Source organism: Schistocerca gregaria, chromosome 7 (assembly GCF_023897955.1).
Source record: "Schistocerca gregaria isolate iqSchGreg1 chromosome 7, iqSchGreg1.2, whole genome shotgun sequence".
Classification (NCBI taxonomy): Eukaryota; Metazoa; Arthropoda; class Insecta; order Orthoptera; family Acrididae; genus Schistocerca; species Schistocerca gregaria.
The window spans coordinates 189,816,055-189,832,332 of NC_064926.1; the positions used below are offsets into that span (position 1 = coordinate 189,816,055).

Here is a 16,278-nt window from a genome sequence, read left to right on the forward strand (position 1 = left end):
ATATTTCTTATATAATCAGTTGACCTAATTTGCAACATTATTCTGTAGCACCATATCTCAGAAGCTTACATTCTCTTCTCTCTTCTCATTCACTACCATACAATGGCGTGCTCTAGAAGTATGCTCTCAGTAATTTCTTTCTCTGATTAAGGTATATGTTTGATGTTTAAGAGACTTCTTTTAGGGAGGAATGCCTTCTTAGCCTATGCTTGTCTGCTTCTTATAACCTCTTTGATATTGTGATGGGTATTTACTTACAAGGAAGCAGAAGTCTTTCATTTTCTCTATTAATATTAAGCTTATTGCTTTTAATGTTAAATTTATTGCTAACCCCAATCCTGCTACTTCTCAATAGTTTTTCCTTTATTTGGTTTAGTCAAACTTCATATTCTGTGCTCATTAAAATGTTCATCCCATTCAACAGGTCTTTTAATTCTTCTTTGTATTCATTAAGGGTAGCAATGACGTCAGTGAATCTTATCCTTGATATCCTTTCAACTAGAATTTCGTTTTGTTTCTGTAATTGCTTCTTCATTGTCCAGATAAATGGTCATAAATAGTCCCTAATTTGAGCAATTCATTCTTGGTCTTCCATTCCTATTCTTCCTTCTTGCTTAATGGACATATTATATAGTACTTGTCTTTCCCTATAGCTGAATAAAACTTTTCTGAGAATTTAAAACATCTTGCACCATTTTACATGATCCATTGCCTTTTCTAAACTGGGATAATCCATGAAGGTATGCTGATTTTTCTTAAGTCTTGCTTCCATTATCAAGCACCATGTCCAGAACTTCTTCTTTGGTGTGTTACCCTTCCTAAACCTAAACTGATTGTTCTCCATTTTCTTTCCAGTTTACGGTATGTTATTCTTGTCATAATCTTGGATGTGAGAACTGTTAAGCTGATGGGGCAATAGTTCTTGCACTTATCTACCTTTGCTGGCTCCAGTATGGTGTGGATGATGTTTTTACAGAAATCAGATGGCATGTCTCCAGTCTCATAGATTCTGCACATCAACCTGAATTGTCATTTGGTTGCCATTGCCCTTGCCCCCTCCCATTCCAAAGGTACAATATCTACCACTTATGCCTTATTTCACGGCAAGAGTTCCAAAGCTCTGTCAGATTTTGATGCTTAGATTGCATCTACCGTATCTGTTCTATCGCATAAATGGAGGGTTCCTCAGCATTGTAGAACCGCTACTACTATTTTCAATATGTAATTACTTAAAAATTTCATGTAGACCAGTGGTAGTATAGGAGAACTATAAGAGCAACACTCTGTCTTTTCTTTCCCTGGCGTTTATCTCACCTGGTGCGGGGTCTGTTTCTTCACGATTTCACAATTATTATTTATTATTTAACTTTGTGATCAGATAGCTGATCACACAGTTGTCAAATTAACCTAAGGAAGGAAAGTAGTTGATACCACCTGTATGTGCCTCATGTAAACTGAGTGTTATCTTCTTTTGTTTGCATGTCATTCTGTTTAACTCATGATATGGGGACAAGTCCACTATTTTCCTAAACAACTGTAGAAAACTGCCTACAAACAACACATCTGACGCATGGATTGAATCTCTGTCTGGCTAGCATCCTTCACTCGCAACGTCACATGCTGTGCATTATGCTGTACAAGCAGATCATTACTTTCAAAGGCTCATCATGTTTAAAATGACGTATAATGTCAACAGTTGAGGTTCCTTGGAATTGCATCAGCAAGAACAGTGAATGAAATGGAGAGGCAAAGAAATGGAAGAATCTATTATGAAGGAAAATTTTAGCTAACGTGCAACAAGTTTAAACAGTAGAAATACAAAAATAAAGTTGTTAATCAGTGAGGTGCAATTGTGGACTCATTTTTAAGTGTAGGAAGAAGGATGACCAATGGTGGGAGGCATCTGATATCAAGTCATTTTTCTAGCAAATTCTCAAGTGTTACTGGAAATTTCACAAAGTGTCTTAACTGCTGTGAGGCCTTGCTCAGTTTTCTACTTTTAAGTAATTCAGTTAGTTCCATTTTAATAATGATTAATCTAACAGTATAGCTTAAATGGCATGTTTCAGTCCCAACTAAATCTCTGTCATGTCTTTAGTATCTCATTAATATTCATTTACAATAATTTTGATGACTGGCGACTGATGGTACAACTTCACTACTTCTTACTTAAGCATCAGAGGCAATGCTAGGCGTTGCATGTGCACGAGTGACAACATTCATTAACAGCACATATGTGAACAAAGCACTGAAACATATACGAGAGTTTGTTGAAAAGTAGTGCCTCCAATTTTTTGTGAGAAAACTGTTAAGGCTTTTTAAATAAATCAAACATTATTAACATTTGGCACCATTATTCTGTGAAATACTTGCAGGTTTGACGGAGTCGCAACCTCATTTCTGCTTACATCACCACACCACTATCAAAGTGAAGGCCTCGAGGGTTTGTTTTAGTTTGGAAACAGATGAAAATCTGATGTGGCAAAGTCGGGACGTTATGGAGGATGATCGATGACAGTAAACCCAAGGAATAGTACTGTTGCAGATATCGAAGTGCTTGTGTGAGGTCTGGCATACTAATAATAAAGGATAGTGTGCTCCATGTGTGGACGAACTCTGGGAATTCGAAACTCGATTACAGCATGCTGTTTATGATGCACCAACATAGTTACATTATATATCGCCATGATACTCGCTACTGTTTGGAGTCCTCTAACGGCAGAGGGCTGCAAATAGGTAGACATGAAAAATTAACACGTAGAATGTTAATAAGAGTTGTTATATTTAAAAAGCTTTAGTCTTTCCTATTTAAAAAAGTCGTAAGCATGTCTTTTCAGTACGCCCTCGTATTACGTCCATAAAATGATATCGTATGCTGTCAGCACGCTATGCGAAAAGCACTTCCAGCAAGAAATTGTTGATTCCACAAAATAGAGTTCTCACGCGCTCGTCTTACTGCTTCAAGCGAAACTGTGTTGGCTGTGAACGCAGAGAGCGGACACTTTTATGACGAGCGTTTTGTACTAGCAAATGTCCTCCTTTATTTCCCATTCACTGACAATCAGCTAGAAGTCAGTTATCTGAAATAAAAAGAAATTTTGGGATTGAGCATCCCGTCGACAAGGACGTTTTCAGAACCCGTAGCACAAGTATGGTGAGACTTCTTTCAAAAAAATCATCTCAATATTTTCTGTCGTTTTAGGGAAATCACTGGAACCTAAAGTTCAATGGCATCACGGGGATTCTAAGCAGACTCATCTAGAATCCTCCACCTTTATAGGTCAGCTGTACTATCATGTCAGGCGAATCGAATTAAATCAGCACTTATGACAACTCTCTCGCGCTTCATAACTCATTATCCCATGATAAGTTACACCTACATCTACATGGTGCAGTTTACATTTAAGTATTTGGTCGAGGGTTCGTAGAGCCGTTTTCAAACTATTCCTCGAACGTTCCACACTGTAAAAGTACGTAGGTAAAACAAGCACATAACTAAAAAATAGCACCGTAACGGAAAACGACTTTCTCTTAATGATTGCCGCCTCGACTAGCTTATCGTATCGGTGACACTCTGTTCCTCATTTCGAGCTAACACAGGAGGAGTTGCTCTTCTTTGAACTTTTTTGATGTCCTTCGTCAATCATAGCTGCAAAGGACCTCATACTGCCCACTAAAACTCCAGAGGAGTAGGCAGAAATGTAGAATAGGCGGTCCGTTTAGTAAATTTGTTGCACCTCCTTTCTGCCTATGAAACGTAGCCTTTGGTTCATCTTCCCCACAATATTTTCTATTTGATGGTTTCAGTTTAAGTTATTCGTAAACGTAATCCGTATATGTTACCTATAAATTTGTGTACACGGTAATTTAACTGACTTTTGTTAGTGCCCTAGTGCAGGACCGCACACTTCTTATTGTTTAGGATCAGTTGCTACTTTTCGCACCATGCAGGTATCTTGTCCAGATCATTATGCAGTTCGTTTTGATCTTCTGTTGACTTCACTAGACAGCAAGCGACAACGTGATTTGCAAACAGTCCAATCTCTTACATATATTAAAAACAGAGGAAGGCCCTTGGGGAAATCTTAAGTGAGTTCCTATAGTTACTACGAACTGCACCTTTCTGCAGGAAATCACGAATTCAGCCGCACGATTGAGACGATACTGCACAGGCACGCCGATTGACTGGAAGCCCCTTTTGAGAAATGACATCGAGCGCCTTCTGTAAAACTAGAAATATGGAATGAATTTGGATCCTCTGTCGATAGTACTCATTACTTAGTGTGAATAAAAAGCAATTTATACCTCAAAAGAAAGAGATCTTCATAATACCTCCTGCTTATGTGTCAACGTATGTTTATTTGGGAGGTTTCAATGTGTTCGAACGAACATAGTCTACGTTCCAATGTTGCAGTACAAATCGATGTCAGTGATATGAGTAATTTGGTGTTATGTCGTAGAATGGTTGCTCGAAAAGTAGAGCGTGTAAATAAGTCCCACTGTCGTTTCTGAATAATACTTTATTTGATGTTCTCACATTCAGTATCTCTTTCAACAGATCTGGTAAACATCCAAAGGCGTATCTCTGCGGAACTTGGCGCAGTAACTGAGGAATGGGGCCGCGTTTAAGCTTTGAGTCAATCCGTGGGGAAGTATTCGTACAGCTGGGATAGCACATATAGATGGAGACAGAGGTCTGACTATAAACACCGCTCTGGCGTAGAAATTAAAGTTTCTTCCAAAGTTCATTTCTACACACACATTGTTACAGAAAACGCAGTCTCAGTTTCAAACGTTGTGCGTACAAATGTAAGAAGTATTTCCAGTTTGATGTGGGTTAGTTTCTTTCTATCCTCGGTAATTTTAAGGAAATGAAATTTTGTAATTTGCCATTGTTTTACTTCAACATCAATAAAGGTCGATTTCGAAGTACTATACCTACTTCATCACGTGGGTTATGTAAATATTTGTATCTAATAAATGCTGTTTAGTATATGAATTTGTAAGATATGTTAATGTCGGTCATTGATAAAAAAAAATGCAAAATTATTTTTCACAAACCGATGTTGCAGAGGTATTCCACTAGGGATTTCAGGATTATAAAATTTTTAAATACAAGGATACTGCCGATACTCCAACAATGTTTCGGACAAATCAGGAATTAAGAAGTTTTGTCCGATGGGAAATCCAACGCAATTTCTTAAGTTTTGAAAACGTTCTATTCCGATTACCTATGAAGATAGTAATTAAAATTTATTTTTGAACGTTGTTTTCTTCCTTACTTTTCAAAATTATCTCAGCCCATGGTTTCTCTTCTTCGTGGTAACTGGATGACAGACTTTGGTGCTCTGAAAAATTCCGAAAGGTTGATATTCCCATCTACATACAAGGCGAGCAAAAAATAAGTATACACGTTCAAAAATTCATACAGATTAATCGGTAGAACACATTCGCTTCAGGCTTTAACCTGTTAACAGAGTATCTCGGGACGTTTTTTTTTCCATATGGGAGTAAATCTTTTGCTGCAGGCTGCTGTCGCCAAAAATTACTCGTGGACATCAGGGCATACATAGAACAGAAAAGCTAGTGTGCCCTTCAGTTCGCAAAAACGGAATCGGTAACCGCTGTTCAGAGGGAATTTCGCACACTCTTTCACCGGGAGTCATCAAGCGGATTCTCCATTAACGCCTGATAAGCAATCTGCAAAGTCAAAAACCTCATCCACATCTTGTGCCGTAATAAAATGGTGATCGCGTTTGAAAAGGACGCCAGGAAAGCCCACAGAAATCACCACGTAGTGCAAGTCGTAAGCTTCAAATCCGACAAATTTCCGTAAAAACCAGTTTAAACTCCTTCGTATTAAACTGTACGTATTACAGCTGGTTCAGGCGCTCACTCCAGGGGATTATGCGGCACGATCTGATTTCTTCACCGAGACGTTGGTAAGGATGGACAGTCACAACGACATGTCAAAGATGTTAATTCTTAGTGACGAAGCATCGTTTCCTACTGATGGTCAAGTTAACTGACACAATGCTCATTTCCCAGCAACAGAAAAACCCCATTTCCCCATCGAACATGAAAGAGGTTCTCCACATTTCAATGTATTTCGCGCAGTGTTGATGGAGAACATTTACGTCCCCTTCTTTTTCGTAGGGAAAACGGTTGCAAGCTTTCGCTTACCTCAAGATGCTTCATTTCAGATTTCTGCCTCAGTTGCAAGAACATTCCATCGACATCTTCCAACGAGACGGTGCACTGCCTCACTTTTACTCGGCTGTATGGGTACCTAAACACAAATATGCCTTGATAATGTCTCGGCTGTGCAGGTGCTGTCAGTGTGGTGCATATGACCAACACCATCGCCAGATGTAGCCCCTTGTAATTTTCTTATGCGGCTATGTCAAAGTGTTTACCTCATCCCTGCCGTAACCTTTGGCACATCTATGTCAGCGTATCGCAGGTCCATCATCGCCGACTTGCTGCACAAGGTTTCGGAAGAATACGAATATCATCTCAATGTTTGCCTTGTAACTTAAGTATCACAGCAGCCCCTGTAATATACAATTATACAGGTTGTCCCACTCGAAAGAGGCCCTACAAACAAACATCAGCCGAGGGTAAGTCCTTGATCGTCCATCTGACTGGCAAATTCCCGAAATATATCGATATAAACTACACTTGTCATAGTAGACTAGAAAAAAATTGATCTGTGACGCTGACATGCTGCACAGAACATGCGAATGTTTTGTGAATGCAGGGGATGCTCGACTACTGCTTGTGGATTTTCATTACACCATGAACGTGATTCTAAGAATTTACATAGCCAGAGAGATAGAACCGCGCCTCATCACTAAACCTGGCCTCTGAGGAATGAACTGCTCAAACCACCTAGGCGCTGCAGTCTGGAACCGCGCGACCGCTAGGTCGCAGGTTCGAATCCTGCCTCGGGCATGGATGTGCGTGATGTCCTTAGGTTAGTTAGGTTTAAGTAGTTCTACGGTATAGGGGACTGATGACCTCAGCAGTTAAGTACCAGAGTGCTCAGAGCCTTTTGAACCATTTTTTGCTCAAACCAACGGCAAAATGTAATGCGTTTGTCTTTGTCATTAGCATTCATTTCCCGAACAAAAGTAAGCCTGCATGGGTAGACGCCGGATTTCTTCGTAGCTCTGTAACATGTGCTCTGTGACATAACACATACCTGAGATAAGGGCCGAACAAACTTTTCAGGAGAGATCAACAATCGTTTTTCTTCCGGTAATGACTGCCGTTCCCCGCCATAAAGATCCAACACCGTTTCACTGTTGTCCAAGGTTTTCACTTTTGTAAGGAACATTTAGACAGTATATGCTGGTCACCAATTCGTTCAACGAAAATTTGCTGACATGTCTTTATGGAACCAGTAATTCATTGTTGTGGCAGAGCAGTTCTAGGCGTTTCAGTCTATCACCGCGCGACCGCTACGGTCGCAGGTTCGAATCCTGGCTCGTGCATGGATGTGTGTGATGTCCTTAGGTTGGTTAGGTTTCAGTAGTTCTAAACTCTATGGGACTGATGACCTTAGAAGTTAAATCCCATAGTGCTCAGAGCCATTTGAACCATCTGAATTCATTCTTGCTTCACTAGAAACAAGCGCTCTTCGACGGAATGGCGATACATTGTCAGTAAACACTGAACACAGAGCTTCATCCACAGCAATACACCGAAATAAATTGTTGCGTCAAATGATGTTGCAGAGTGCAGTGTTGCCACTTACGTGTGTAAGTAAGTAACTTATACCGCTTCATTTGAAAGAATTTTTGGAAATATGAAGCTTCCTTGGATTCACCTTGCATGTGCACTTGTAGGTATGGAAGCACTTTTCTCCTCTGACGATCACTTAACTGAGATTCGTTATAACAATCGTTTCCAAAAGATATGTTTTTGTAGTCTTTTCCGTGCACCGGTATCTTGCAAAAGCACACTTCCATAGTAGTCAAATGCTAATAATTAAAATGTCAACAAATAGGCACAGCGACTTTAGATAACTGTGTTTAATATGACGTCTGCTCGATGCAGCCTGCAACGTAGAATGCAATCTTGCCTAGCACTCGAAAAAAGAAAGAGAAAAAAAAAACTTTTCCCGAACAGGCCATCAAGTCCCAACGGAAGCGTTCGAATTACACTGCGAAAATTCTACATGGTAGTTCTGTTGTTCCAAGTTGGTAAGTGTTCTGCAGCGTGACTCCGCAGAGCACTTGCCGCTTCACTTCCTGAGTGGCGTTGACATCCAGTATGAGGACGGCGCCAGGCAGGTGCTGACAGCAGGTGTGTGTGGTTGCTGTACGCAGCTCGTCGCGGTCGGACTCGTGGCGGCAGGCGGGCCCGCCACACCAGTACGGCGTGCCGATGGCGATGCGGCTGCTCGAGCCCAAGAAGCGCGCCACGTCGTGGCTGGCGGCGCGCAAGCAGTCGCAGGACTCGACGCTGTCCAGCTCGCGCAACGACTCCTCCGGCTCGGCCAGCACCAGCACGTGGCGCGTCTCGCGCTCCAGCGACGCCACCTCCGCCACCGCCGCCGCCTCCCTGCCGCACGCCGCACCTGTCTCAGGTACGTACACACTATCTCTCTCTCTCTCTCTCTCTCTCTCTCTCTCTCTCTCTCACACACACACACACACACACACACATACACATACACAGTGATACTGAAAGAATGAGAGAGAGAGACACAGCGAGAATGAAGGAAAAATGGAGAGTGAGCGAGAAAGAGGGAGAGGGGGAGAGGCAGGGAGAGAGAGGAGAGACAGAGGGAGAGAGAGAGAGAGAGAGACAGTAGATGAAGGTGAGAGCAACAGAAACAGAGAAATAGAGACATTGATGCAGGAAGAGGCATACTGCAGAGAGATACACACATATAATGAGAGGGAAAGAGACACACTCTCACACACACACACACACACACACACACACACACAGTGATACTGAAAGTATGAGAGAGAGAGAGAGAGAGAGAGAGAGAGAGACAGCGGGAATGAGGGAAAACTAGAGAGAAAGAAAGAGAGAAGGGGGGGAGAGAGGGGGAAAGAGAGTAGGGAGAGTGAGGAGGGGAGAGAGTGAGACAGTAGATGAAAGTGAGAGCAACAGAAACAGAGAAATAGAGACAGTGATGCCGAAAGAGGCATAAGGCAGAGAGATACACACATATAATGAGAGGGAAAGAGAGAGACACACGACGCATCACACACACACACACACAAACACACACACACACACACACACACACACACACACACACACACACACACACAATGATACTGAAAGAATGAGAGAGAGGGAGAGAGAGAGAGAGAGAGAGAGAGAGAGAGTGGGAATGAGGGAAAAATAGAGAGAAAGAAAGAGAGAGTGGGGAGAGAGGGGGAAAGAGAGAAGGGAGAGAGAGGGGGCGAGAGAGTGAGACAGTAGATGAAAGTGAGAGCAACAGAAACAGAGAAATAGAGACAGTGATGCCCAAAGAGGCATAAGGCAGAGAGATACACACATATAATGAGAGGGAAAGAGACACACACACACACACACACACACACACACACACAGTGATACTGAAAGAACGAGAGAGACACAGCGAGAATGAGAGAAAAGAAAAATAGAGAGAGGGAGAGAGATAGAGAGAGAGAGAGAGAGAGAGAGAGAGAGAGAGAGAGAGAGAGCATAACAAAAGCTATGATGAGAGAGACCGTTACAGATAGAGCTAGACATGGGGAGAGAATGAGAATAAAATGCAGAGAAACTGAAGAAGACATGTAGATGGACAGATAGACAGCCAGAGGCAGAGAAAGAGGAAGGGCGTGAGAGAAAGAGAATTAGAGCGAAACAGCAGCAGAGAGAGCGAGTGAAAGAGTGTGACAGACACAGTGAGAGTAAAAGAGGTAGAGTGGGAGAGAGTGAGACTGAAGAAAGGAAAGAAGTTTTGAAAGTGGAAGACAGAGACGACGTTAGAGACAGAAACAGTGAGAGTGAATGAGAGGCAGACACACCATGAATGGGTACGAGCAAGTCACTACGAGAAAGAAAGAGTCATAGAGAGGCAGCGAGAGAGAAAGAGTTTAAGATGAACTCGGTTACAGCAAGAGAGACAGCTAAAGTGATAACGTAAAAATGAGACTGAGAGGCTTAGGGATGATGCATTTGACTAGTAATCAAAACGTCCAAGGTCTTGGGTTCTAATCGAGCCACAGCATAAAATTTGAACAAAAATCTTACCTACGACGGCCGAAGGCTTCCGACGTAGGATGTCATCCTCTTTCTGCCAAAGACGTAGTCAAAGAAAGCGGAGGAGGAAGCAAAGTCTCAAGATACTCTGTTACCTCTACATCTACATCTACATCAATACTCCGCAAGCCACATGACTATGAGTACCTCTATGGGGTCACCCTTCTATTGCAGTCTCGTATTGTAAGATTATCGGTATGCCTCTGTGTGGGCCCTAATCTCTCTGATTTTATCATCATCGTCTCTTCGCGAGATATACGTAGGAGGGAGCAATATACTGCTTGACTCCCCGGAGAATGTATGTTCTTAAAACTTCAACAAAAGCCCGTACCGAGCTACTGAGCGTCTCTCTTGCAGAGTCTTCCACTGGAAAACAGTAACATCAGAAACTGAGTCTTGATGCAAAACACCTTGCTATTCATTTATTTCTTTGTTATCCCAAACTAGTTTCGGTGACAAATATCACCATCATCAGTGTTTTTTTTTAATCTAAAACATGCATAAAATGCCATCGTTATACAAACACAATAAAACATCATTATATTTTTATTATTCCTCTTTTGAAATATAGTTTTCTATTGATACTTTCATACTACCTTATTTATTGTATGTTACAGCATGTTTTAAGCATTTATTGGCGCTCTTTGCGACATATTTTTTGTGCTCGTTTTTTCTGTTGCCATCTTCTTACTTAGCACACATCATGTCATCTGCAACCATGTAAAGAGTGAGGAAAAAGACGGCAACAGAAAAAAAGAGCACAGAAAATATGTCGCAAACAGCGTCAGTAATTGCTTAAAACATGCTGTAACATACAATAAATCGTATGAAAGTATCGATAGAAATCTATATTTCACAACTGATGATGGTGATATTTGTCGCCGAAACTAGTTTGGGATGATAAAGAAATAAACGAGTACAAGGTGTTTTGCGTCAAGGCGGACTCAATTTTTGATATTACTGTTTTTCTATGCAAACACGGACCACATGGAAGAGTTCCAAGATAATATTATTGTCTTCCACTGGAGTTTATCATCTCCGTCACACTTTCACGATTTCTAAATGATCCTGTAACGAAGCGCGCTGCTCTCCGTTGGATATTCTCTATCAATCTTATCTGGTACGGATCCCACACCGGTGAGCAGTATTCAAGCAGTGGGAAAACAAGCGTACTGTAACCTACTTCCTTTGTTTTCGGATTGCGTTACCTTAGGACTCTTCCAATTAATCTGTCTGGCATCTGCTCTACCGACGATTAATTTTATATGGTCATTCCATTTTAAATCACTTCTAATGCCTACTCCCAGATAATTTATGGAATTAACTGCTTCCAGTTGCTGACGTGCTATATTGTAGCTAAATCATAAAGGATCTTTCTTTCAGTGTATTCGCAGCGCATTACACTTGTCTACATTGAGATTCAATTGCCATTCCGTGGACCATGCGTCAGTTCGTAGCAGATCCTCCGGCGTTTCAGTGCAATTTTCCGTTGTATCAACCTCTCGATATACTCACCTCGGGGTGAGATGGTGCCCCTAAAAGCTGCAAAAATCAGCTTCGAACAAATTACCTATGGAATCAGTATGCAGAAAGCATTGCGAAGTACTCCATGAAAAACGTACGACATCCAGTTACATTAATGTCACCACGTGTCAAAAACGTGAATAACTTTTGCATCGCTGACTGCTGCAAGACGTGCGGAAAGAGTGTCAATGGGGTTCTGGAACGTACCGACAGGGATGTGGCACCGTACTGACTCCAGAGCTGCGGTCTGCTGCACTAGGATTCTCGGTTGAGGATTTATGGCACCAACAGCTCGATCGAGGTGGTCCCACCGAATCCCGATTTGGTTTAAATCTGGGAAGTTTGGTGGCCAGGGAAGTACAGGTAACTTATTCCGGTGCGCATGGACACTGCGAGCTGTATGACACATTACAATGTCCAGCTGATAAATGCCATTGTGCTGCCGTTCAAAGAACTGCATCTAAGGGTGGACATGGTCCTCAAGGATAGATGCATAGTAGTGTTGATCCTTTGTGCACTCCAGACTGACGAAACCACTCAAGGAATGGCTCTGTCCTGGACTCTTCCGACGATCGTTGCACCGTGTTAGCTTCCAGTCGTTTCAAAAAGTCGTACACGCCAACGGCCATCTATCCGATGGAGCATAAAACGTGGATCATCTAAAAACGCCTCTGTCGCGACTCAGTGCGCATCCAACTGCAATATTGCCGTGCAAATTCCAATCTTTGTCGCCGAAGAACAGCAGTCCGAATGGGTATATGTAACCGGGCGGCTGCCTGCTGCAGAGGCCCATACGCAGCAACGTCCGCTGAATGATAGTTGAGGAAAAACTGTTCGTAGCCCCTTGATTCATCTGGGTGGTTAGTTGCTCAACAGTTGTACATTTGCTCACTCGTACACGTCTTCTCAGCACACCATTCAATTGTGCCATACAAGGCCTGTAGTCACCACAGTTGCCCCGCCGCCGGTTTTAGAAGGCGGCATTTTGCCATGGACAGTATATTTTAGCCGTTTTGAAAATACTTCCATCCTTGGCCCTAAAGCCAATGATCATGTCATTTTTCGTGTCAGATAAATCACTCAGTTTTCGCATAGTGGCAAGACTGGACGTTCTCGGCGTCTCCACAAAACGTATCATATACCCTGCACTTCTGCTGCTGCCACCTGCCATCTGTGAGTAGTTACTGCAAGTTGACGTTGAGTGTAGGCGGTGGTCACGTTAAGGTGACTGCACCGTACGTAACGTGTATCCCGCGGAGATGTCGCCTGTAACTGGAAAGCCGGCCGGAGTGGCCATGCAGTTCTAGGCGCTACAGTCTGGAACCGCGAGACCGCTACGGTCGCAGGTTCGAATCCTGCCTTGGGCATGGATGTGTGTGATGCCCTTAGGTTAGTTAGATTTAAGTAGTTTTAAGTTCTAGGGGACTGATGACCTCAGAGTCCCATAGTGCTCAGAGCCATTTTGTAACTGCAAAATTTTGGTCTTATGTCAAAGCGGTAGGTGGATCAAAACAAAATGTCCAGACACTCTGTGACCAAAAGGGTACTGAAGCAGAGGATGACAAAAGCCCGAAATACTACATGTGTTTCTCCAAAGCTGTTTCACAGAGGAAGACTGCACTGTAGTTCCTTCTCTAGATTGTCGCACAGATGACAAAATGGTGGATATCGAAATAGACGACAGAGGGATAGAGGAACAATTAAAATCGCTCAAAAGAGGAAAGGCCGCTGGACCTGATGGGATACCAGTTCGATTTTACACAGAGTACGCGAAGAACTTGCTCCCCTTCTTCAAGCGGTGTACCGTAGGTCTCTAGAAGAGCGAAGCGTTCCAAAGGATTGGAAAACGGCACAGGTCATCCCTGTTTTCAAGAAGGGACGTCGAACAGATGTGCAGAACTATAGACCTATATCTCTATCGTCGATCAGTTGTAGAATTTTGGAACACGTATTATGTTTGAGTATAATGACTTTTATGAGGAACTACTCTCTAGGAATCAGCATGGGTTTCGAAAAAGACTAAAGCCCGAAATATTAAATGTGTTTTTCCAAAGCACAGGGGGCCATAGACACGGGTTCCCAGGTGGATGCCGTGTTTCTTGACTTCCGGAATGCGTTCGATACAGTTCCCCACAGTCGTTTAATGAACAAAGTAAGAGCATATGGAATATCAGACCAATTGTGTGATTGGATTGAGGAGTTCCTAGATAACAGAACGCAGCATGTCATTCTCAATGGAGAAAAGTCTTCCGAAGTAAGAATGCTTTCAGATGTGCTGCAGGGGAGTGTCATAGGACCGTTGCCATTCACAATATACATAAATGACCCTGTGGATGACACCGAAAGTTCACTGAGGCTTTTTGCGGATGATGCTGTGGTATATCCAGAGGTTGTAACAATGGAAAATTGTGCTGAAAAGCAAGATGATCTGCAGCGAATTGACGCATGGTGCAGGGAATGGCAATTGAATCTCAATCTAGACAAGTCTAATTGTTGCGAATACATAGAAAGAAAAATCCCTTATCATTTAGCTACAATATAGCAGGTCAGCAAATGGAAGCAGTTAATTCTATAAATTATCTGGAGTACGCATTAGGAGTGAATTAAAATGGAATGATCATATAAAGTTGATCGTCGGTAAAGCAGATGCCAGACTGAGATTCATTGGAAGAATCTTAAGGAAATGCAATCCGAAAACAAAGTAAGTAGGTTACAGTATGCTTGTTCGCCAACTGCTTGCATACTGCTCAGCAGTGTGGGATCCGTACCAGATAGGGTTGATAGACGAGATAGAGAAGATCCAACGGAGAGCAGCGCGCTTCGTTACTGGATCATTTAGTAATCGCGAAAGCGTTACGGAGATGATAGATAAACTCCAGGGGAAGACTCTGCAGGAAAGACGCTCAGTAGCTAGGTACTGGCTTTTGTTGAAGTTTCGAAAAGATATCTTCACCGAAGAGTCAAGCAGTATATTGCTCCCTCCTACGTATATCTCGCGAAAAGACCGTGAGGATAAAATCAGAGAGATTAGAGCCCACGCAGAAGCATACCGACAATCCTTCTTTCCACGAGACTGGAATAGAAGGGAGAACCGATAGAGGTACTCAAGGTATCCTCCGCCACACACCGTAAGGTGGCTTGCGGAGTATGGATGTAGATGTACATGTAGATGTATATGTAACCAGGCACCTGCGTGCTGCGAAGGCCCATACGCAACCACATTCGCTGAACGATCGTTGAGTAAACACTATTGTTAGCCCCTAGGTTCATGTGGGTGGCTAGTAGCTCAATAGTTGCACATTAGTTCACTCGTACACATCTTCGCAGTCGTTATTCAGTTCTGTCACATACGGTCTGTAGGCATCCCACTTGCCTCGCCGCCTGTTTTCGATGGCGCCATTTTGTCATGGACGGTATATTTTAGCCACGGCGGCAATTGAACGGTTTAAGAACTTAGTCATTTCAGAAATACTTCTATCCTTGGCCCGAAATCCAATGATCATGTCATTTTTCGTCTTAGATAAATCACTCAGTTTTCGCGTATGGCAAGACTGCACGATCTCGGCGTCTCCCCAAGACGTTTCATATACCCTGCACTGCTGCTGCTGCCACATGCCATCTGTGAGTATTTACTGCAAGCTGACGTCGAGTATAGGCGGTGGTTACATGAAGGTGACTGCACCGTACGTAACGTGTATCCAGAGGACATGTGGCCTGTAACTGGAAAAGTTAAAGATGATCTCTCTGTTCGCGGCCAGTCCGATATTCGGATCTCTGAGAGGAAACTTCCGAGGGGGAGGAAACCAACGTTAATTGATGAAACAACGAAACAAACAATAACATTATAGGAATAGGAGCAGCCATAAGTTTGAAGGATTAGAAAGAGACGAATATGTAAAAAGCGAAAAGCAAAGCCTCAGTCATGATGTAGTTGGGTTCGTTGAAGTGAAACTGAAAGAAGATAAGAAGTCATGGTCAGCCGAATATAGGATAATGTCAACAGCAGCAAAAAATGCTATAACGACACTAGGATTTGTTATTAAAAGGGAGGTAGAGCAGACAGTCAGCTACTGTGAACAGGTCAGTAATAGGGTTGTTTTTATTAGAACCGAAAGCAAACCAGTTCCGACGGCGACAGTTCCGTTATACATGCCGACATCACAAGCAAAAGACGAAGAGATAGAGAGAGTATATTAGGATATTGAACGGCTAATTCAGTATATAAAGGGAGAAGAATAGGTAATCATTGTGGGGGATTTGAACATGGTTATAGGGGAAGGAACAGAAGAAACGATTAAGGCAGGATAAGGCTTTGCAGTAGGAATGAGACAGGAGAAAAGTTAACTGAGCTCTGGAAGTAACTACAGATGGTAATAGCGAATATTCTGTTCGACAATCACAAGATAATGAGGTATATTTCGATAAGACCAGGAGACATGGGAAGATTTCACCTGGATTACACATGGACAGACGGAAATTCTGAGACAAGACTTTCACAAA

At 42.5% G+C, this 16,278-nt stretch overlaps 1 protein-coding gene across 2 annotated transcripts in view; it reads left to right on the forward strand.

The window, feature by feature from the left end:
• Positions 1–16,278, forward strand: part of LOC126281541 (leucine-rich repeat-containing G-protein coupled receptor 5-like) — a 685,956-nt gene that overhangs the window by 603,561 nt on the left and 66,117 nt on the right. For both annotated transcript variants that reach the window (XM_049980596.1, XM_049980597.1), the window contains exon 20: positions 8,334–8,593. In XM_049980596.1, the coding sequence (XP_049836553.1) occupies positions 8,334–8,593 (260 nt within the window). The remainder of the gene's footprint in view (positions 1–8,333; positions 8,594–16,278) is intronic.